This window comes from Phasianus colchicus, chromosome Z (assembly GCF_987193195.1).
Source record: "Phasianus colchicus chromosome Z, bPhaCol1.hap1.1, whole genome shotgun sequence".
NCBI classification, from domain to species: Eukaryota; Metazoa; Chordata; class Aves; order Galliformes; family Phasianidae; genus Phasianus; species Phasianus colchicus.
The window spans coordinates 38,648,799-38,670,816 of NC_143476.1; the positions used below are offsets into that span (position 1 = coordinate 38,648,799).

A 22,018-nucleotide genomic window follows, 5' to 3' on the forward strand; every position below is an offset into this window, starting at 1 on the left:
TGGTAATATAATTACTTATTTTAAAGTCACACTGAACTTTGGCCATCCTAGCTCTGAACAACAGTGGCACATCTGTGGCAGTTCTGCACTTTTTCATTCCCCAGCAGACACAGGGTAACAGAACTATCACTAGGATCTATGAAGATGATTAGTGGCCTGACAAATCTCCTGTATGAGGAAAGGCAGAGACCTGGCTCTCTTCACCCTGGAGGAGATAAGAATGAAGAAAGATCCTGTCAATGCTTACAGATATCTAAAGGGCAGATATATAAGAGTTTTGGGGCCAGGCTCTTTTCATAGGTGAGCAGGGCAACAAGATTAAGGGCAGCAAGAAAACGTTGGAAAGCAGGATGTTCCACACAAACACAAGGAAGAACTTACAAATTCCCCTTTTCAAAGACACCACAGTGATTTTTATGAAACCACTTCATAAAATTTGACTTCACTGGTGTCAGCTATTGCCTATCACATTATTTGCATTCAAGTTTCTCCCCCATTCTCTTCAAATAGTCTCATTTTCTTTTTTTTATCATCTAACGCATTCTAACATGTTTCAAAGTAAGAGTTTGCTATAAATCAGTACAAGAAAAGTTAAAATAATCTAAGAAGCTTGTTTAAGCAATTTTGCAAACTGAAACATTGCCTATATAGCAGTTCAAGATTCCACTCCTCAAAAAGTCACTTAATTCTAGATTAAAAAAAAACAAAAAACAAAAAACAAACAAACAAACAAACAAAACAGGAAAAGATAGAAGATACCGAAGTTTTAAAAGAAGTGGAAAAAAGATGCTGGAAATCATGTGAACATTACTTCCTTCCTATCATATTTGACCAGTTAGTATAGTCAATGTTAATCAACAAGTTGGTGAAAAGCACTGTTCAACAAACCCTCTATCACCCTTTCTCTGCTGGCAAACAGCATGGTCAAGAAATGGTCATTGCACTGAAATGTGGAAACATGGTTGGTTGGGCAAGCGAGCTGGCATCTCTGGATCACAGCCATTTCTTACATTTCTGTCTAGATAACATTTAGGGAATGAGACTTTTTGATTTGGTGATCTACTTTGACCTGAGCTACAACAGAACGGCTTTCTGAAACAACTCTGCATAGTAGACTTCAGAAAAGTAGTCAAGTGAAGAGAGTGAAAAGTTTTATTTGCTCTGTAATTCACAACAAATCAAGTTTAAGTCATCCACAGTATTTTCTCCATTAAATTCTGTCACAAAATATGAACAAAAGCGTATGTTCTTCTGTATATGGTGTGTTGCTCAAGTGCTACGTAAAACAACTACAACAGATTAAGAACAAACCTACAGCATTCCTTTACTTTAGCTGGTTCTGACACAGAGACATACTTCTTTATTTGAGAGTCAACTCCAAGAGACTTAGCTAATTGCACAGCATTTTTATCATCACTGATTAGTGTTCCCAGAGCCACAAGGAGTCTAAAAACAGCTTCAAGATCTTTAACAACTTCCATAACTGTACTGATAACTGATAAACATTGAGCTTTGCCCTCAATGTCGTTCACTTTATGTAAACATACAGCATAGTTCAATGTCAGTGTTGCAAGTGCAATGTGGACATTCTTATTATTGCCTGATTTCACTTCTATTGCTTGTGTCATTATTTCATCCCTCTGTTCCATCAGAAGCTTCTGGCCTGCTTGGCTGACAAAGCAATTGCAAAGAGCTCTAAGTGCCAACAGCTGGTTCGCTGGCTTTCCTTGAGGGTTCAGAAATTTGAGGAGGAGATGGATAAATTGCACATGAGCCTCTTCACCACAGAAGTTCTCATTCACAATGGGATGCCTCACAGACAATCTAAGAATGTCAAGGGCTGGGAAGACAATATCTAAGAAACAAGAAAAATACATTTTAGTATTAAATTTGCATTAGGTGTGAACATGCTGGTGAGTTTGCTTCAGTAGCAGATGCTTTTAAATCTCTAACTTTGGGAACACACTAACAATTTAATATAGAAACAAAGCCATTAATGACAAATATATATATATGCTGCTTAAGTTAAGATAGACTCCACAGAGTTTCTCAAAACTTCTCAGCGACTGAATACGCAGATACCATCACCATTTGTCTTCATGTTGTATCTTAGAGTTTAGTATAGATACACAACTGATGGCAGGAAAAGCAAGGTTGTTTTTAGGCCAACTTCAACTCTCAGACATAGTTTAGAAAAAAATAAAATACATTCAACTGATTAGCTGGGTATCACCATAAGGAACCCATATTTACAGTTTGTTCAGTACTCCCCTCTCAACTTCCCTAAATTTCAAATATATTTGGCTCCTAAGGTCTGTTGCCAGTATCCTAAGCTTACACCCATATCAAGGAAGCTGAACCGGCTTAGCAACTCACTGAGCATTTTTTCCCCACGGATATCCAGGACCTGTAAAAATGGGTTCTGTCTGGGTTATAAACTCTTTGGGACAGACCAGCACTAACAAGAGTTCTGGTTCATAGTGAAGTACTGATGAGACAACAGTATAAAAAAATAATTGCAAATGTCTACCTTCCGGCCAGTTAATTGCTTTCCATAAAGTTTGGATTTGTTGTGCTGTAGGCATTTCTGCAGAGGTACTGCATGTTGCAGACAGTAACTTTTCTAGGATTATCAAGTCATCTTCTGTAAGTTTTTGTTCTTCAGCAGCACTGCTATTAAGTTCCTTTAGTTTACCTGTAAAACCAATTTAAGAGGTATGATTTTCAACTTAACAAAACTCTTTACAAAAAACTGGATTTGCAGTACTTTACTGAAGTTATGCTGTGATCATTTAAAAACATTACTTCTTACAATTTCAGGTTTCTAATTTCGATCATCATAACAAATATTACTATCAAGCCTCCTTAATACTACAATTCTGATTCAGAATTCACATTTTAGCCTATGTGCAGGTAAAGATGCAGAAGAAATGAAAAATATTTGAATAAAATAATTCTAATCTGGGGATGTTTGAACCAGATATTGTATTTTCCTACAGCGTGAATACAAACTGGTTTTTACAAAACTGATTACTGCATTAAGGCACAAGAACACACTGCAAAAAAAAAAACAACCTGGAGACAAGTAGAGATTCTGTGAAATAGTTACACTGCAGAACAAGAACACGGATGGATAAACAGAAAGAAAAAAGACAACAGCAACATTCATCATAAGTGTGTATTACTACTAAATACTATGTATCATTTTCTGTAATGTGAAATATTCTGATTAAACATAGAATAGACCACTTGACTCTATGAAACTACAGAATGCCTTCAACATAGCACAGATTACACTGTATGAGTGTCTAGTGCTTTTAAACTTTCATAAGCAAAACTGGAAAGGGATTGCATATGACCCACATATCCAGCAGCTAAGAGAAAAAAAATCTCAGTGCTCAGATGTACCAGCTTTGTAAACAAAGCACTGAACAAAAGCAGACAGCAGGAGAAAGAAAAAAACTAGATAATTTGCATTAGATAGGAAGGGGAGTAAACTTCAGAAGAATTCCTAAGCCTCTTAATACATTCACCATTAAAGCAATTACTTTAATTTTAAAAGGTCAAAACTGAGAAAGAGCAGGAAAACGATTGGAAATATTTACATTTTTGAAGGGAAAAAGAAAGTTATTTCTTTTAAACAGATGAAAAAAATATCCTTGAAATTAAAATACTGACCCAAAATCTGTGTAGGATTGGCCTGGTCAAAGGTGACAGCATCCTTCTTAGGAAAATAAATGTTTTCAGTTTTAGCTGATTGGTAGGCACCCATTCCTACATAAACAAAAAACGAGAAGTTTAACAGCCTACCAAAGCACCTGATACAGATTATTACCCTACCAGTAAGACTTTCCCACTGTTCACCACTCATATTTTTTCTTTTAATAAAAACCTTAATGCTTAAGCAATAGCTGTCTTTCTTTACATTGTTTTTATGCACATTTTATGTGCGAGGGTTAAAACCTAAAGCAAGCTGTTCTTCCCTCTGTGAAGAATTTGTTAAGTACAAATTTTTATGTGATATCCGAATTACACTGAAACAAAAATACAGTCATAAGAATTGATACTGTAATTAAGGCATAAAAACTCTCTGGCCTTAGAATAAAAGCTTCTCCTGCTCCTCATTATTTTCATAATAAATAGGCAGTGATCTATATCTGCAGATATGACAAAGTTACATTACATGCAAGAGTAAACCAACATCACAATTTTAATAAAAAGCTTTATGATTTTCTAGAATCACAGATGAATTGGTAGATTACATTGTATAATTACCACTAAAACTGCATATATTTATTTCTTTGTGCAACAGCTACTAGCATACCACCTAATGTATATTACAAAGCTTCTGTCCATGTGGCATTACAACATGGAAGTCACTCCAAAAGGAATGGTTAGTGTTTATTTCCGTGAAAACTATAACAGATGCAAAGAGCATAAGAACACTGTTTGATAGCGCAAATTCTCAGCAACAAAACACTCTTTTTCAACATAGCTACCACCACTGACTATGCAATTTAGTCACTGATGAACAAGAGTCTGCAGACTGCACTCATACAAATCTGCAAGGAGCTGTATCAGAGCAGGGTCAGGTTCTTCACTAGAGTGTGGTCAGGCTTCCCAGCACAGTGCTCAAGGCCCCAAGCTGAGAGAGTTCAAGCAGTGTTTGGACAACACTTTCAGACACAGGGTTTGAATTTCGGGTAGTCCTGTGCAGAACTAGGAGTTGGATTTGATGATCCCTGTGGGTCCCCTCCAACTCAGGATATTCTACAATTCCTAAATGTAAAAGAAGGAATTGTTCCCCTTGTGTTTTTTTTTTTTTTTTAATAATTTCTGAAATATAAGCAGTTTCAATCTGCTTATATTGCTTAAATATAAAATTTATAACAGCACAGAATCCACATCAAAACAACAACCAAAGAAAAAGATCAGCAATGCTCTCTACACGGCAGGCCTCACTCTTACCTGTGTATGGATCATGCCCACCCACTGGAGCTACTACATTTGATGCTGAACCAGGAACATAGCGACCAGCACCTGAATGGAGAGGTTAGACTTTTTCATCACCACCACTGGCAAAGAGGTAGTGTATATGTGCTTTTAATTGGTAGTTTTGAAATGTCACTACTAAGGGTATTATTTTACACTGACAGAATTAGAAAAAATCTGTAAGTTTTAAGAAGAGTTAGAGGACTTTTTTTCTATATATACGTGTGAGGGTAGTGCTGTTGGCAGTGATGGCACTCACAAGCTAAGTGACTGTTCAGTGACATTCAGGCAGTTTCTCAGGCACCACTGATGCCAACACCCTTGGTACAAAGTGCTGTGACCATTAAGAGCTCCAGGCTGTTACCCAGGCCTGCCTTCTCCCTCTGCCTGAGGCAGCGATGTCCTCTCCTGAAGGATGGTGGGTTCTGGATGTGGTACCAATTAGTCAGGTGCCGAAGCTACCAAACACCAGCAGAGTTCAGGAGACAGTCAAGGTTTTAGAAATGAAAAACTGAGCCACAAAAAAAAAAAACAAAAAGGAAAAGGAACAGCTGGAGACCACAGTAAACAGGGTACGGAAGAGGACTGTAAAGATGGGAAATGCTTTAACTTCAAGCAACAGCAGGAAGGTTTCTGCTCCACGTGGACACATGCAACTGCAGAACAAATATTATACCTGGCAGTGATAAGGACAAACACACAAAAGGGGATGCATGAGAGCCAGCTGAGACTGTAGCTAGTATGTGCAAAAACAGAGAAAGGAAAGCAAAAGTGGTGAGAGGTTTCTTCCAGCAGGGCATAAAGACACCTATCTACTGATGTGACCTTTTATCTTGGGAGGTTTGTTGTTTGCTGGGAGTCAGGATACCAGATGTCAGAGGGACTGCCACAGCTTGCCTGGCCTCATACTTTAACCCAGCTATTCTTCCACCTACACATCAGGTGATACTGCCAAGAAAGACTTGCAGAGTATTAAGAGTAGTTAGAGCTTTGAGGGAAGGTCTATGACTGCATGATCCTTCTCTGAGGATCAAAAGCTACTAGGCAGGATGAAATACCTTTACAAACAGGCTTATTACAAATGAGAAGGATTTTAAGCTATAAAAGGAAGGATTAGAATCTAAAATTTAGCATATATAGGTACCAATAATATTCACATAATAAGATAAAGAGAGTAATGAGAAAAAAGAAAAGTCATTCTATGAAAATGTTCGATCCTGAGCTGGCCATGCCTACAAGATTGGCAAAACATAGCATTTAATATCTTACTGCTTTGCTGTAGAGGACAGAGTGACCTGAGGCAGACCAGACAAGCAGAGGGCTTTCTCCTCTGCTGAACAGATATGGACAAGCTCCACCCGATCAATTTGTCCCACAATGCTACCCCAAGTGAAGGAGAGAAACAGAGCTCAGGAACCAAACTCTAACCGAACACTGGCAAGACGAATTACAGTAAAGATTATTAATATTATATTACCTGTAAATGGATCTGCTGCAGGGGCTGTATTTGACAGAGATGAAGATCCTGGAACATAACGCCCAGCACCTAGTGAAACATACATACCTTGGTGTTAGTAAAGTATCAGTATTTTCAGACAGATACAACTGACAAATGAAGGCAAACATCAAATGTGTCTTATGGCTCATTGTGACATTATGACAAATTAGATCCTCTTTACACAGTTCCCCCAGTGCTCAAGAAAATTCTGATTATTTCAGAGTCAGAATTTTTTTTCCAGAACATAAGCATTGTACATTTGGACAGAGTCAAGTTAAAAGGTATGAGCATAGGTTTATACAACTGCAGTTCCATGAGATGCATCTGAACCTGACTGATGGCCTTTAAAATACTTTCTAGTTCACTGCAAGAAAAAAAAAAAAAGATTTAGCTTAATTGTTTCCCATGACATTTTGTTCCTACCTACAACTTTGTGGAACTATTTGAATAGTGGATTAGTTTGTAATGCAACAGAGAGGATGCAATCAATTAACACAGTTCAGCTGTTGAATAATTAACTTTTAAATATGCTTTTTAATAAATTAATAGTTTTCATTTTCTTCCTGGAAAGGAGTTACTTACTTATCTTACTCAGTTTCGTTTCTTTCTCTAGTTAAATTTTTGAATTTAATCCATTGCCTTAATAGCATCTGGCCACTGTTAGCCCAATTGGATAAAAAGTTGGATTTTCTTACATTAGAAAAGAAGGATTAGATTGAAAAAAGATGCAGCTGGCTTGATTAACATTTTGTTCAAAGACTTGCTCTGACAAAAGTCTCACAGATTTGACAAGCTTCTTGTCAGGTTTATTTGTGCCATGTCCTCCATCATTTGAGGACACGAAACAAGTGCAAGAACTAGGACACTGAAGTCCTGATGATCAGTGAGATAGATTGAAAACTGACAGAAGACATGAGCCCAAAGGGTACCATCATTGGCACAACATCTAGTTGGAAGCTACTAAGTGGCGACAGTCAGTTATTGGAACTAATCCTGTTTCACACCTTTGTTAATGATCTGGATGATGTAGTACAGTGCACCCTCAGCAAATCTGCACGAGCAACAAAATGCAAAGAGTAGCTGATACTCCAGAGGGCTAGTTGCCTTACCAACCTAAGTGGACTTGGCTAAGCAGGAACCTCTTGAAATTCAAGAAGTTCAAAGCACTGCATCTGGAGAGAAACAACTCCAGACACCAGTATGTGCTAGGGACTACTAAAAAGCAGCTTGGCAGAAAAGGATTTCACAGTCCTAATGGACAACAAGCTGATTATGAGTCAGCAATATGACTGTACTGCAAAGACAACTAATGGCAACCTGGGCTAACTTGGCAAAATTCTGACAGCAGGTGGAGAGGTGAGCCTTCCTCTCCACTCAGCACTGAGGAAACTGCCCCTGGAGTACTGTGGCCTGTTCTGAGATCCCCAATACAAGAGAGATGGACATATCAGAGAATACAGTGAAGAGCCACAGGATGCAAAGACGACAAATACAGTATCTTCCAAGGGATGCCCAGTGACAAAGCAAACTGAAACACAGGAAGTTCTGTCTGGACACCAGGAAACACTTTTCAATTGTGTGCATGATTAAGCAGTTGCCCCGAGAGCGTGTGGAATCTCCCATGGTCAAGTATTCAGGAGCCATCTGGAGGTAGTCCCGAGCAAATTGGCTCCCCCGCTAGACCTGATAATCTCTAGAGATCCCTTCCAGCTTCAACCATTCTGCAACTCTCAAGTCTGCATGTAAAGTGACCTACACAACCAGGTAAGCATAGCAGGCTTACAGCAGCATTATAGAACACAAAACACCATTCTACTAAGTTCACGCTCTAGCCTTGTGATGGAATATACTTAGAGAAAACATCAGAGCATACCAAGGATATTTAAAAGTATGCATCTTTATCTCAGATGCTTAACTTCTTGCTTGTACACAAGTTTTATTTTGTTTTTTTTTTTACCTGTAAACGGGTCTGAAAATTCAGTATTTGTATTCAATGGTGCTTGCCCCTTAGTGTTGTCTATAATAAATTTGGCCACCTGATCCAGAAACATTGGATTTAGATCATTCTTTTGCAGGAAGTTATATGCAGTCAGCCAAGGGTCATCAGAAATGTTATATGGCAGTTTGTAGGAAGGTCCATTTTCATTTACATCAATAGTAAAAACATAGTCATATTCCTGTATGAATAAAAACAAAAACAAATGAGGCACTTGTCAGCACATTTTTGCATAAAGACATCAGATATAGACTGATAATGGTCCAGGCCTAAGCCAAAGAACTTTAAAACTGCAACTTGCAGATTGTATCAACAGTAGTCACATAGTCTTATATTTGTTGGAGCTTATGTATAACTATACTCTACATTTTTGATAATTCTTTATTTTGAGAAAAACAGGCTAGATAATATATAATGACAATGTATATACAGGTATATTACAAAATAATTCATGGACAGCTCTGACTGACTGTGAAGGGCAGTCAGGCATCCGAAAAAGCATCAGGATGAAAAACACACTACTACTACACAAGAATAAAGCCCTATGGTTTTTTAAAGCATACAAGAGAAAGTTCTTTGCTACGCAGAAATTTTTCTGTGTATGCTTCAGTAAATGAAATGATTACTTTTCAGATTATCCATCTTTGCATTCCAAAGTTAAAAAAAAAAAAGGACAGAGAAAACCTGGTACTTAGAATTTCAGATGGGCCTGATAATACACACTGCAGGCTTCTCTCTCTTTGGAAAGGCAGTTATATTCAACTTTTCAGTGCAGTAGTAATAAATAGTAGACATTTTGATTCTTTCGTTACTAGCTGGCAGGTGGCCTTCCTGCAAAGTAACTTCTATTTGTTTGCTGATTTTACAAAATGCATTCCAAAAGTAAAACAGAACCTAACAGTCCTACCTGTAAGTTTTATTAAATAAAAAATGTGCTAAAAGAAAAATAAACAAATAAATCCCTATTTTTTAATCTATAATATAGCTAAATCATGATCAGAATCATTTTTTCCTCCAATGTGAAATCAAGCTTCCTTAACTTAAAAAGGAATAAAGCCTATTAAATGTTGTACATACCTTTCCTTCAAACAAAACCTTTCCAGATGTTTGTTGTGTGCCTCCTGAAGAACCAACAACATCACCAATCTTTATCCATCTTCCTTCACTAACACTCCACTGATATGCTTCAACTTTCCCATTGTCTTTAATCAGCCGTGTCTGTCCATCCATTGTTCCTGCAGGCAAGAATATTTAACAGATTAAAGAAATTTAAGAAATTTAAAAATAAAATTTACTTTAAGAAAGAGAAAGCAAGTCCAACATAGAACTCAAATACAAAGATGAAGAAATAATTCAAGATTTGAAGTCACACCACAGAAAACTAGATAGTAAATGTTGCAACAAAAATAGCAAAATACCTGACAATAGCAATTTACAGTTATAGCAATGGTACATGCCACCAGACTGAGTTGCAAAAGCAGTCCTAAAGTATTTCAGAAGTTCACCATTTTCCCAGGGAGGTCACAATTAAGAAAGGTGATATTCTCTCATTGTCTAAAAAGATAGGAAGCTTTAGATGATTCTAATACTTATATGACTTGCTGGTCAGAATCAATGGTTTAAGTCACTGATTCCTTCAACCTGGGAAAAAATATTTGTGTATTTAAGAGTAATCTTAACTACCAATTTTCCCACTATTTTCTTCAGTAACCTCCCGAGCACTCAGAAAGTGTAAACTCCAGTTGACTGAGGAAAAACTGTTTTTCAAGCTGAAAGCTAGAACATAATGCTTTTTATTTTTAATTTGTTCTTCGGGGAGGGGGGGGGGGGGGGGGCAGGGGCTGGAATGGAGGGAAACTCGGTAGTCCTTTTGAAAGTTATATGGCTGTCTCTTTTATTTTTGCCATAGCTAGCATAGTAGATCCAGAACATCTTCAACACACTGCAGCATACTGAAAGTCAGCTTTTTCTGAATCATTTTGCAGGATAATTTTTTTTTTTTTTAACCTTTTTAGTATACAAAAAGTACACAACACACACACAAATATTTGCAACTCCAGTCTTGCCAACAAAAGAATTGGTGCAAGGAAAGCAGAACAAAATCAAGCTGTTTTCTTTAGCAATTCTACTGAAGGTGATTCACGCCTTTATTTTGGAATGGATAAAAGCTTCAGTATGTCAGAACCAATATCTGGAGGCACCTCTAGCATAACAGAATTGTACATAACTTACCAGGATCCTTAAGGTGTTCTTTTCCAGGAAGATCATCAGCATTAATATCTCCTAAATCACCAGTTTTAGGGTCAATGGATGCTTGGGAAAGCTCATTCTCGAAGGCCTGTATCTCTTCAGCACTTGCTGTTCTTTCCAAAGACTTTGTAAATACCCTTATGATTCCATCACTGAATGGAAAGAAAACATTCAGAGAAAAATAGTATGTTAAATATCAAAACTGCATACATTCTAATAGTGACTCCTATGTCATAACACAACACAATTATTTCAAGCAACTCCCCCCTAACCCCTCTTTTTTTTTTTTTTTTAAATTAATTTGCTCTCATGCTGAAAAAGTCCTACAGGACTTACAAAAGTTAACTTGAAACTCCGTAATACAAGTTAAGGTAGGATATGGCTATCAAATGTGTTGTTCATGCAGTATAGTCTCAATATTATCACATCCATCCCCAAAGAATTCTTTTTTACCTCAGCATTTTGCATATCAAAAGAATGACCTTTTGACAGAAACACAGCACATAAATTTAATTTCCCATGCATCATCACAGCTGTATTTTTAAATATAGTGGGAAATGACAATTAAAGATATGCACACCATTTCACCTGGGGTTTTTCAGATCTTAATCTGAAAATACACTGAGAATAAGACATTAATACCTTGCACCAACTACAATGTCATCATTGTCTAACACACAGCAGCACCATACAGACTGAGCTGGGAGTCTGATTGTTTGAGTGCATTCCCCTTGCTTCCAGATTCTAAGAGATCTATCTTCTCCAGTAGTTACAAAATCTGAAAAGAAAAAATACAAAAAGCTTTTAAAGCTGATTTTTAACATACTAAGTTAGTAGTTCCCTCTCTACAACTTGTTATCTAAGAATTAAAACAGCAAAAGTCACTACATAGTTGTCTGGTCAAAAAAAAAAAGTGACTAATTTGCAGGCTGAGCAGCCAGACAGGTAAAAAAAACAGTTGTTTGCAACTCGAGATTGCCTTCTCCTTCCAAGAGCTTAAACAAAGAACTAGAAATTATAACTGCTTTGTTTTAGAGTTTCCAGAGTATGACCGTTGTTATAACTACCACATTTTTGCAAGGTCAGACTGCTATTTTAGTAAACATGCATAAAGCCTGCTCAAAAACCAAAATCTAACTTCAGGCATGTCCTCTCATGAGGATTTTTGGTGCAGAAGAGATTTGAGATACACAGCCACTTTATCTGATGAACAAACACATAAATATTTCATACACCAAACAAAGTTCATCGACGGAATTTATTTTTCAACTGTCTGCAATTGTGAGCTACGAACTTCCAAACTTCTCAATCTTAAAACAAATACATACACTGCATGCATAAAATCATTAATCTAAACTCTTTCTAAGACATTTTGAAATCACAGAATGGCTTGGTTAGAGGGAAATTGAGGATCAAGTTCCAAATCCCTTGCTGCAGGGCAGGGTTGCAAACCATTAGATCAAGTACCAGATCAGACTGCCCAGGACCCCATCCAACCTGGCCTTAAACACCAACAGGAATGGGGTATACACAACCCCTACAGGTAGCCCGTGCCAGCACCTCATAACCCTCTCAGTGAAAATCTAAATCTCCCCTCCTTTACTTTAGAACTATTCCCCCTTGTCCTACCACTAACCACCCAAGTAAAAAGTTTGTTTTCCCCCCATTCTGTTTAAATACTGGCAGGCCTCAATGAGGTCTCCCCACAGCCTTCTCTTCTCCAGCTTGAACAAGCACAGCCCTGTTAGCTTGTCTTCTAGGAGAGGTGTTCCAGCACTTGGGTCATCTTCATGGCCCTCCTCCAGACCCTCTCCAAAAGCTCGACATTTCCTGTGTCGGGGATACCAGACCTGGGTGCAATACTTCAAATGAGGCCACATAGGTCAGACTACAGCATGACCATCTCCACCCTGCCCTGCTGGCCACCCCTCTTCTGATCCAGCCTAGGATACTGTTGGCCTGCACACTGCTAGCTCTTGTTAAGTTTTTTGTCTACCAGAACACTTAAGCCCTTCTCAGCAAAACTACTCTCAAGGAATTCTTCTCCCATCCTGTATACATAGCTAGAATTTGAATCTCTTTAGTTTTATGCAAGTTTATCGAGGTCCCTCTGAGTGGTATCCGCTCCTTCTGCTATGTCAACTGGAACATTCAGTTTGATAACATCAATAAACTTGCTGAGGGTGCACTTGATCCCATCATCTATGTCACTGATATAGAAGTTGAAGAGTACTGGTTCCAAGATGGACCCCTGGGGGACACCACTCATCACCAGCTTCCTCCTCGACATTGAGCCATGCACCACAACCCTTTGGCCATGGCTTTTCTATCAATTCCTTAATCAATGAAATGTATGTAATTTCAAACTGCTAAGCCACGCATACTATTCAAGTACTCCACAGCTATTTGTATTTCAGTACTGCTATCTGCATGGTAATTTTGTGTATCACTTAATCAAAGTTTTCTGCCTATGAACTTTCATCTTACTCACCAGAGCAATTCCACAGAAGACACGGTTTGGAGTTAATAAAAAAAAATTACTCATGCAAATCAAAAATGTACAAACAAATTCAATACTGAGTTCTTTGGTTATGGCAGTTTCACAAAACTACTGAATGCCTACTTTACCATTTCATTTTGGAATAGTGCTGGCTAATAGTCACGAAAGATAAACTTACCTTTACAATGAGGGAAGGCAGATACACTGTATATATAGTTTGTATGCCCAAAATATACATGCAGACACTCGCCAGAGATACACCATCTTCGAACACTAGCATCGTTAGAGCACGAAAGGAATTCCATTTCACTGAGAATAGCTAAACCTCTTACACAATCTTCATGTCCTTTGTAGAAGAAAGAAAACTTTTTCAATTAACAGCAGTATATTATTTCTATTTAAATCCCATCTATATCCTGGCAACCAATTTTCATTATAGAAGCACTGAAGGAAATTTCAGTCTTTTAAAAGTAATGGGATTTCTGGGTATACAACTCAAGAGATCGTTAAAATCCTGCTTAAAAATTGTTCAATTTATAGAAGTCTTATCAGTTTCTGATTATATTTTCCCTGTTTTTAACAAAGCGTATGACCTTGATTATATTACCACCTGCAGCAATATTTACCAGTAAAAGTTCTTTCACATCTGCCCGCCTTCCACAGCTTAATAGTTTTATCAGCTGAACCCGTCAACATTAATCCCTGTTCAGGCAGTATTTTTACTGCCCATATTGCAGCTGTGTGACCCTGAAAAAACAAAAACAATCCCACAACATTGTTAAACTTGTTAAAGTAAAATTCAGTACCTATTTTATATTCATGCAGAACTTCATACCTGTAATGTCATCATACATCTGTCATTCAACCAGACTTTGGCAGTTGTATCCCATGATCCACTTAATAGTGTTCCAAATTTCCCAGAAGAAAGGCTGCAAACTGAAATGTTAATTTTCAGATTAACAACAACGTTTCCTGTACTATCACCAATATTATGCCAGCAATTTTAAATTATTTAAGGAGATATATTTGGCATTAGCAGCATAGCTATCACTGAAGAGTTTGGAGAAAAATTAAGCAGAAATGTAGTTGATAACCACCTAGAAAGGAACTGCTTACAGATCTCCTCATTTTAGATGACAGATGCTCACTCCTTTTTGTCATTTATACATCTACATTTTAAGTTTAGTATCTGATGTCAAGTCAGAATATGTTCACCAACAGCACAGATAACTAGTCAAGAAACAGAATTAATGTAAAGATTTAGTTTTAAGATCACAGAGAGAAACAAGATTTCATCAACATTATTAGCTTACATTCTCACAAAACAAGTTTTCATACCAAAAATACTTAGCTCATCTTCTTGGAAGACAAAACACTACCAGAATCCTTCAACACATTAAGAAATTCTGAATATCCAAGATTTGCAATGTTTACTTCTGGAATTCCATAATGAAATAGTACACCCAAACATGAAAGCAAACAAACAAAAAACAAGCAAAGAAAAAAATCTTTGCATTCCAGCATAAGAATTGCTGAATCTTTCATTTTATGACTTAAAAAAGGGTGTATAATGTTGTTTTTATGTCACATATTGCACTGATTTATCTAAAGAGGTGAAATTTCTGCAGTGACATTTTAGAATTCAGCAGATTTTTAAAGCACCAGTAAATATTGCAACCTTCTTAGGAAATAAAATGAGTACTGCAAGTTTGTTTATCCCAGGAAGCTTCATTGTACTTCTATGAACTCAGACACCAAAACTAAGCTTAACACAATACACAGAGGATTAAATTAACTGCTTCTTAAAAAAATGTAACTTAATAAAAAGGATTCATTCTGTGAATTGCCCTGCGATCACAAGCTCAAATATTGATCAGCATAAATTTGGAAGTCCTTATATCAAACTGCCTTTGCATGAATTGAGATTATAGAATACTGCCTGTAGAGGCCATAATCAAACAGTTCACATAGTAAGTATCAAAGAAATCAAAGTTGAGTTTTACAACTTCAACTCAGTTTCCTAATAAATCACATTAACTTCTATGTAACAACTCAAAAAAAAAAAAAGTACATACCTGTATTCTTATGACCCTTAAGGACGTAAAGAGGAGCTGTGTTGTCAACTGTGAAAATGCAAATATTATGATCATTGCCACCAGTTGCAATCAGCCCACGAGGATAGAGGTCACTTGGAGGTATGATGCACACACAAGATACAAAATTTGAGTGGCCACGCATACAGTGCATTTCAGTAAATCCCCTGTTAAGACTGAACATATACGGTAATCAGTCTGGTGTCAAAATAGAAATAGCACTTACCTGAGGTGCTCAGTTAAAACAGGCATTTTATATTCCAGCTCTTGACTTACTAACAACCTTTGCAGTGTGCTTACTATGGATGAAAAAGTTTGAGAAAAACTATATTCCAGCATTCCAACCCAGAAAGCAACATTTAAAGCCATCCACATGTTTTTTCTTTTAGTTAAAAGTCATTACTCCCTGCCCTACCAATATATTTCCTGCTGACTAGTCACTCTCTCCAGCCTTTCCCTTTTAGGTACTGGAAGAAACTTAACAAGAATTCAAGCAGAATTAGTTGCAGTTCGCATTTGTGAAACAGTCTCCTGTGTCAAATCTCAACTATGTACCCCAGTATAACCAAGAATAAAAGGCTAGTAAATGAAGAAAGCTTGCTGACTAAAAAATCTGTTCATTGGAACTTGTAAGTGCTATAGATGTTTTAAAATAAATAAATAGATTACACCCAATTCAAGCAGCACCCTTAATTTTTCATTATGACACAGCCTCAAAAGAAAATGAATGCTACTGAAAAAATCACCCCTTACTTCCTTCTAGCAATCCTCTGACATCAGGGGTCAGAATGAAACTTCCTTTCCTGAAATAAATTTCTACGCAAGTTTGGAATTTCTTCTTGAAATGATGAGAGACACAACAAACCAAAACCTCTACTTCACAGAATGCCACTGGAAAATAACTTCAGAACATAATTCAGAACTGAGAGTAGAAGCAGCTGAGCAGGTCCCGTTGCTGCCTCCAGCACCTCCATCATCATCTTACACTGCTTTGCAGGACCTGTTCCCTGAGGAAAATCCCTTGCAGCAACACAGAATCACAATCACAGCAGGGGCTGGAAAGGGACTTCTGTAGATTGTCCAATCCAACCTCGCCAGTAAAGCAAACTCCCTATGGTAGGTTGCCCTGGAAAATATCCAGATGGGTCTTGAATTCATTTCCAGACAAAACAAACTTCACATCTCTCTGGGCAGCTTGTTCCAATGCTCAGCACTCCTCAAAGTAAAGAGCTTTTTCCTCATGTTTGCATAGAACTTGCTGTGTTCCAGTTTGTGCCAGCTATCCCTTGCCCTGCTGCTTGGCATCTCCAAAAGAACCCGGCCCCACCCATTCAACTCCTGCACTTTAGGTATGTACAAACAGGGATGAGATTCACCCTAATCTCCAGGCCATGCAGTTGCAGGTCTCTCAGCCTTTCCCCATATGGAGAAGGGCTTTCCTCCAGGCCCCAAATCATCCCAGCGGCTCTTTGCTGGCCTCTCTCCAGAAAATTCCACCTTTCTTGAAATGAGGAGCCCAGAACTAGGCACAGCATTCAAGACAGCCTCACAGTGCTGTCTGCCCAGGGAGAATAAGCAAAGATCCTTCAAAAATATTTAAAGTACGTTGCTCCGCTGTTAAAACTGAGACATTACTAAGATTACTTCTACACTGACAGAGAGAGTAGAAAGCAGCCTGAACATCACCCGGATAAAGCCTCCCACGTTCGCAAAAGCCAGCACCGATATAACCATGAAAATGACAACAGCAGCAGCCCGCAGCAGCCGCCTCACCCCACAGCGATCCCTCAGCCAGCCGTGCGAGCCCGCCGTACCCCCGGGCCAGCCAAGAGCCACCAGGCCGCGGAGCGCCCCAGCACTCACCCGTCGGGCGTCCAGAGCCGAGCAGTCCGGTCCCGAGATACGGACACGAAGCCGCCCTCGGGGAAGAAGCCTCGCGTTATGCCCCGCACGTCTTGTTCGTGGCCCAGCAGGGAGCAGCGAAGCCGGTAAACGCCGCCGGCGCCCGCCATAACGAAAGGTGGGACCGTCCTGACACGGCACCCGTCCCAACCGCCACCGCCGCTACTGCCGGAAGCTGCCCTTCACCGCGCCGGAAGAAATACCGTCTGACCCGCCGGCGGGAGGAGCCGAGACTACAAGACCCAGCAGGCGCCACGCCGCAGGAAGCGAGCACGGCTGTCGTGCCCCGCCGCGGTGCATTCTGGGAGATGTAGTCCCTGATGACAGCAGGGGTTGGGAACGCGGTTTCTAGGTATCGCGATAACGGAGCGCTGCAGCTGGGCCGTTGCTGCGATACCGCCGCCATGGCTTGAGGAGGCGTCGTGGTTGCGCGGGGCTGAGGGGAGGGGGCTTCAGCAGCGTGGGAACAGGTCTGTGCCCGCTCGGTCCGCTCTGTGCTTTGTGCCCCGCTTCTAAAAAGGCAGCTGCTTTGGGGGATTTAGAGGAAATGTAAAAAAAGATGAATGAATTTTAAGCGAGTTGTTCTGTGGTCGTTGTGAAAGGACTGTTGCTTATCCTTCTTTCCAGGGAGAAGTTCAGAAGGAAACAGACATGGCGAGCAGCCACAGAACTCCCACAGGCCGTCCACCTTCGAGAGCAGGAGTAGGGCTGCCAGCAAGGCCATCCTCTGCAGCAAGGGCTCCATCAGCAGCCAGGATAGGAACAGGGGTATGTGAAAAGAAAATAAGTAAATAAATAAAGTCAACTGCAGTATTTTTAGATTGTTACTCAGACTTTTGTAATTTTTCAGGAGTGATAAACGAAAAGCATAATGCTGTAGAATGGTTATAGGAAATGGGGATGCATCAGACTGCTGGCTGGTCACTAGTGGGGATCCCCAGCCTCCAATTTAGAGTGAGTTCACTTTAATGTCTTCATAAGTGGCTTGGATGTAGGACTAGAAGGTGTTTGGAGCCAGTTTGCCAGTGATACTGAACTGGGAGGAGCTGTTGACTCTGTAAAGGACAGAGAGACCTTGCAGAGAAATCTAGACAAATAAGGGTATCACCAACTGCATGATGTTTAATAAGAGCAAGTGCCAATTTCTGTACCTGGGAAGGGGCAACCCTAGCTATAAAGACTGTATGTGTATATAGAGATGGGTGAGATGAGACACTGGAAAGCAGCCCCACTGAAAAACATTTGGGGATCCTGATCATAGCAGGTTGTACATGTGTCAGCACTGTACCCAGGAAGCCAGGAAGGCCAACCACATCCAGAGACTGCCATTCAGGTGATGGTAGGAACTGTCCCACTCTACCCTGCACTGGTGTCTTCAGTGCCTGCACTCACCTTGAGTACTGCAGTTTTGGTGCTACAGTACAAAAAAGACATGAAATTTTTAGAGAGTGCCAAAGAGAGACTGCAAAGATGGTGTAGAGTCTGGAGGATTAGAGGTGTGAGGAGAGGCTGTGGCTCCTCGATTTGTTAAACTCACAGCAGAGGAGGCTAAGGGGAAGTCTCATGGCAGCCTACAGCTCTTCACAAGAAGCTGCTTTCTGGTTGCAGCAACAGGATTGAGGGAATGGCACAGAGCTGTGTCAGGGAGGGTCTGTTTGGATATCAGGAAGATGCCAGGTACTGGAACAGCTTCCCAAGGACAGTGGTCAAGGCACCAAGCTGACAGAGTTCAAGAAGATTCTGGACAGTGCTCACAGACATGCGGTCTGATTTTTGGGTGGTCCTGTGTGGAGTCAGGAGCTGGGACTTGGTGGTCATCAGGGTATTTTATGATTGTATGATTCTATATTTTCTCAGGAAGAATTGAAAGATTTTCATTCTGTAGAGGGTTTTACTTGTAATTTTGATGGAATGATGTCATTGAGGTCTTGCATCATGAGTTCATCTGGGAAATCAGGATAGTATCAGTGTCATGCACAAACCACAGTGAATAACTCCTCAAAAGCAATCTCCTACATTTCTTCAGCAGATATTTCACTAAAGCTCTGTTTAGCTGAAGAGGTATACACACTGAAAGATTCTTATATGAAGATTGTAGAGACTACCTCTTAAGTTTGTAATTGCTTGGGTGATTGCATGAAGATAAAAGATTCATAACTCAAGAGTTTGGGTTTTTTTGGTGGGATTTTGTTTTGTTTTTCTAGATGCCTCCCAGTACATCAAGACCTGGTTCTCGTGCTGGTTCTTCAACTGCAAGTGGAATCTTGTCACCTCACATTAAAGTGGCAGACCGCCCAGTCACACAGCAGGGATTAAGCGGAATGAAAACTGGAACAAAAGGTAATTTTTTCTGTAGAAAGTAGGTATCAAGATGTCTGAAAAAGTTTTAAGGGAGCATTTAAAGGAAGATGTTTCATAGGTGTACATACCTATGAAAAATTGTAAATTGATATGACTACAAAGATTGAGAGGAAGGAGAGGAAAGTTAAAGCACACCCTGACCTTTGATTTTTGGCTGTCAGTGTAGACAAAGGCTTTTCAGCGCCTGAGCTTGCTTAGGACTTTTGAATCTATTTAAATATAATTTAAAAGGAACAATAGGATAAATTGTATCTTCTTCCAGGGCTGCAGAGTAATTAAGATTCTGCAACGTATCTTTGTAAATAAAGTATTTAATATAGTTGAAAAAGTATTTTGTATCTACACAACAGTCTAAAAGGAATTTCTGCTTTCATTTTTTTCGGTGAAGTAAAATCTGTTCAAGAACACTGAGAAGATGACAGTTCTCTGTGTGTAAAATCTGCAAATTATTAAATCAGCATGAGTTACTGTATAGTGAAATGCCATTTTATTCTCCTTTGCCAGGTCCTCAGAGACAGATAATGGATAAAACTTATTATCTTGGACTGCTGAGGTATGTCTTAAACTCGAAGTGCAGAAGGTGTAAAGCTTTACTTCCTCTTTTCCCATCTGCTGTGCTTAACAATAGCGTGGGATAACTGGTGTTAACTGATAATAAAATCTGTCCTGTTTGAGATGTGAAAGTCATTTAAAGGTAGTTTGTAGGAGGAGAGGAATGTTATGCTTGTGTCCAAGTAGAACATTTCTCTGACATTTTGTTTGTAGGCTAGCTAAGTTCAGTGCTCTCCCACGGCATTCATTACAGAAGCATCAGTGATTTTGAGCTTCCACCTGTGGCATTTAGTGGGTCTGATAGCTTCAGTTGTAAGAGGTAGAATCTCAAACTAAGCACATTTTAGTATATGCTTCGAACTTGTACTTTTAGGTGACACTGATAAAAACTCTTGCTGCTTTGTCAGCAGGTCATATTACAGGATTACATGGTCAGTCCTGAAAGATGGTGTTGTTTTTTTTTCATGTGGATAATGCCTATATTCTGTGAAAGGATGCTATGATTTTTTTGGCACATTTCAGAAACATTCATGACTGTTTCAACCAGAACAAAAAAAATAATGAAAGCATTTAATTTCATAGCCAGGTTTTCAAATATTTGCTTATGACTTTATCTGGCAGAACTGCTTTAATTTTTCCTTATTTATCTACCTTTTCATAGAAACAGTTTATTGAAAACATGGTGCCATGTGAGAAAGATAGTGTTTCTGCTTTGCATGGAGTAAAATTTTGTTGTTCACTGTGTTTTAGTTGTATATTTAAATATAATTTAATTTTATTTTTTTGCAGAAGCAAAGCCAGTGAACTCGCATCAGAAATTAACAAGCTGCAGGAAAAAATAAAAATGTACAAGCAAGAAAAATCTGCTTATTTGTCATATGAGAGAAGGTGAGCTCTGTGACAACTAATGCGAAGTTAACTTTCTCAGTCACGAGGCTACTGTGCAGGCTTCAAGGAACCATTAAATTAATCTTTTTTTATTTCATTTTAATTATGTAGCACTTCCTGTTTTAAGTTTGGCTTCTTGTTTTGTATCCAGGGCAGAGGCATTAGCTGGTGAGATCAAAGAGTGGCAAGGTCAGCTAGAAGACTACAACATGGTATGCTACATTCAGCTTTTGATCCTGAAAACACACTTTGCCCTTCTTTCCTTTGTTTACTACTGATTTTGCTTTGCTTTAACTTCTTTGCTGTTTTTCCTTAAAAGTGTAGTGGTTAATAAAGCTGAGTTTATTCAGTTACCAGAAGAGGAAAAAGTAAGGAAGGAGAACAAAACAAGAAATTTTAGTATGTGTTAGGATAAGCTGTTGCATATGCAATTAAGAAATATGTGCTGTATAATATTTGAGTTTGTACAGCCACATTAAATGAGAATTACTTCTATGAACTGCATATAATCTGCTCAGGTTTAAAATTCAGATGTTTTCCTGCTTGCAGTAGTAGATAAATACTGTATTTTCACGAATGCTTTATGAGTTGCTACTTATTTTTCTGATTTTTTTTTTTTTTGTGTGTGTGTGTACATGTGTGTAATTATTGTTGTCTTTTTAATAATTGAGAAATCTTACAGGTTGAAATTCTGTCTATTTTCAGGTTGTGGATCTACTTAACACCAATACAGACATTACACAAGTGATTCGTGAATACAATTTGGTAGGAATTAGGATATTTGCTATATTTAATCAATGGAATGGTATATATTAGATATCTGTGCTTTGAACACATTACATATGTAGAAAAGCATGGTACTAACTTGCAGTGTATACTTTCTCCTCCAATTTAAATTGGACTGAAATCTTGGCAACATCATGTGTTTGCAGTGAGACAACTGTCCAAAGTATGGACAGATGATAGTGCTTCTGTGAAGATAGTGT

General features: G+C 38.8%; 2 protein-coding genes across 2 annotated transcripts in view; one reads left to right on the plus strand and one right to left on the minus strand.

Moving 5' to 3' along the window:
* Nucleotides 1–1,129: 1,129 nt before the first annotated feature.
* PLAA (phospholipase A2 activating protein) lies at nt 1,130–17,428 on the minus strand. The gene is made up of 14 exons (XM_031602354.2): nt 17,193–17,428; nt 15,312–15,505; nt 14,072–14,172; nt 13,863–13,983; nt 13,415–13,582; nt 11,379–11,514; nt 10,719–10,888; nt 9,564–9,721; nt 8,448–8,667; nt 6,470–6,538; nt 4,969–5,040; nt 3,679–3,774; nt 2,531–2,695; nt 1,130–1,855 (listed from the first exon to the last, which is right to left on the minus strand). Exons 1-14 carry the CDS (start codon nt 17,339–17,341, stop codon nt 1,290–1,292), a joined length of 2,385 nt encoding a protein of 794 aa, XP_031458214.2. The 5' UTR covers nt 17,342–17,428; the 3' UTR covers nt 1,130–1,289.
* Nucleotides 17,429–17,510: 82 nt separating this feature from the next.
* Nucleotides 17,511–22,018, plus strand: part of IFT74 (intraflagellar transport 74) — a 35,193-nt gene continuing 30,685 nt past the window's right edge. Inside the window, exons 1-7 of the mRNA XM_031602356.2 lie at nt 17,511–17,701; nt 17,859–17,999; nt 19,436–19,571; nt 20,097–20,145; nt 20,934–21,032; nt 21,184–21,244; nt 21,738–21,797. Coding sequence (XP_031458216.1) covers nt 17,883–17,999; nt 19,436–19,571; nt 20,097–20,145; nt 20,934–21,032; nt 21,184–21,244; nt 21,738–21,797 — 522 coding nt within the window. The 5' untranslated portion in view covers nt 17,511–17,701; nt 17,859–17,882. The remainder of the gene's footprint in view (nt 17,702–17,858; nt 18,000–19,435; nt 19,572–20,096; nt 20,146–20,933; nt 21,033–21,183; nt 21,245–21,737; nt 21,798–22,018) is intronic.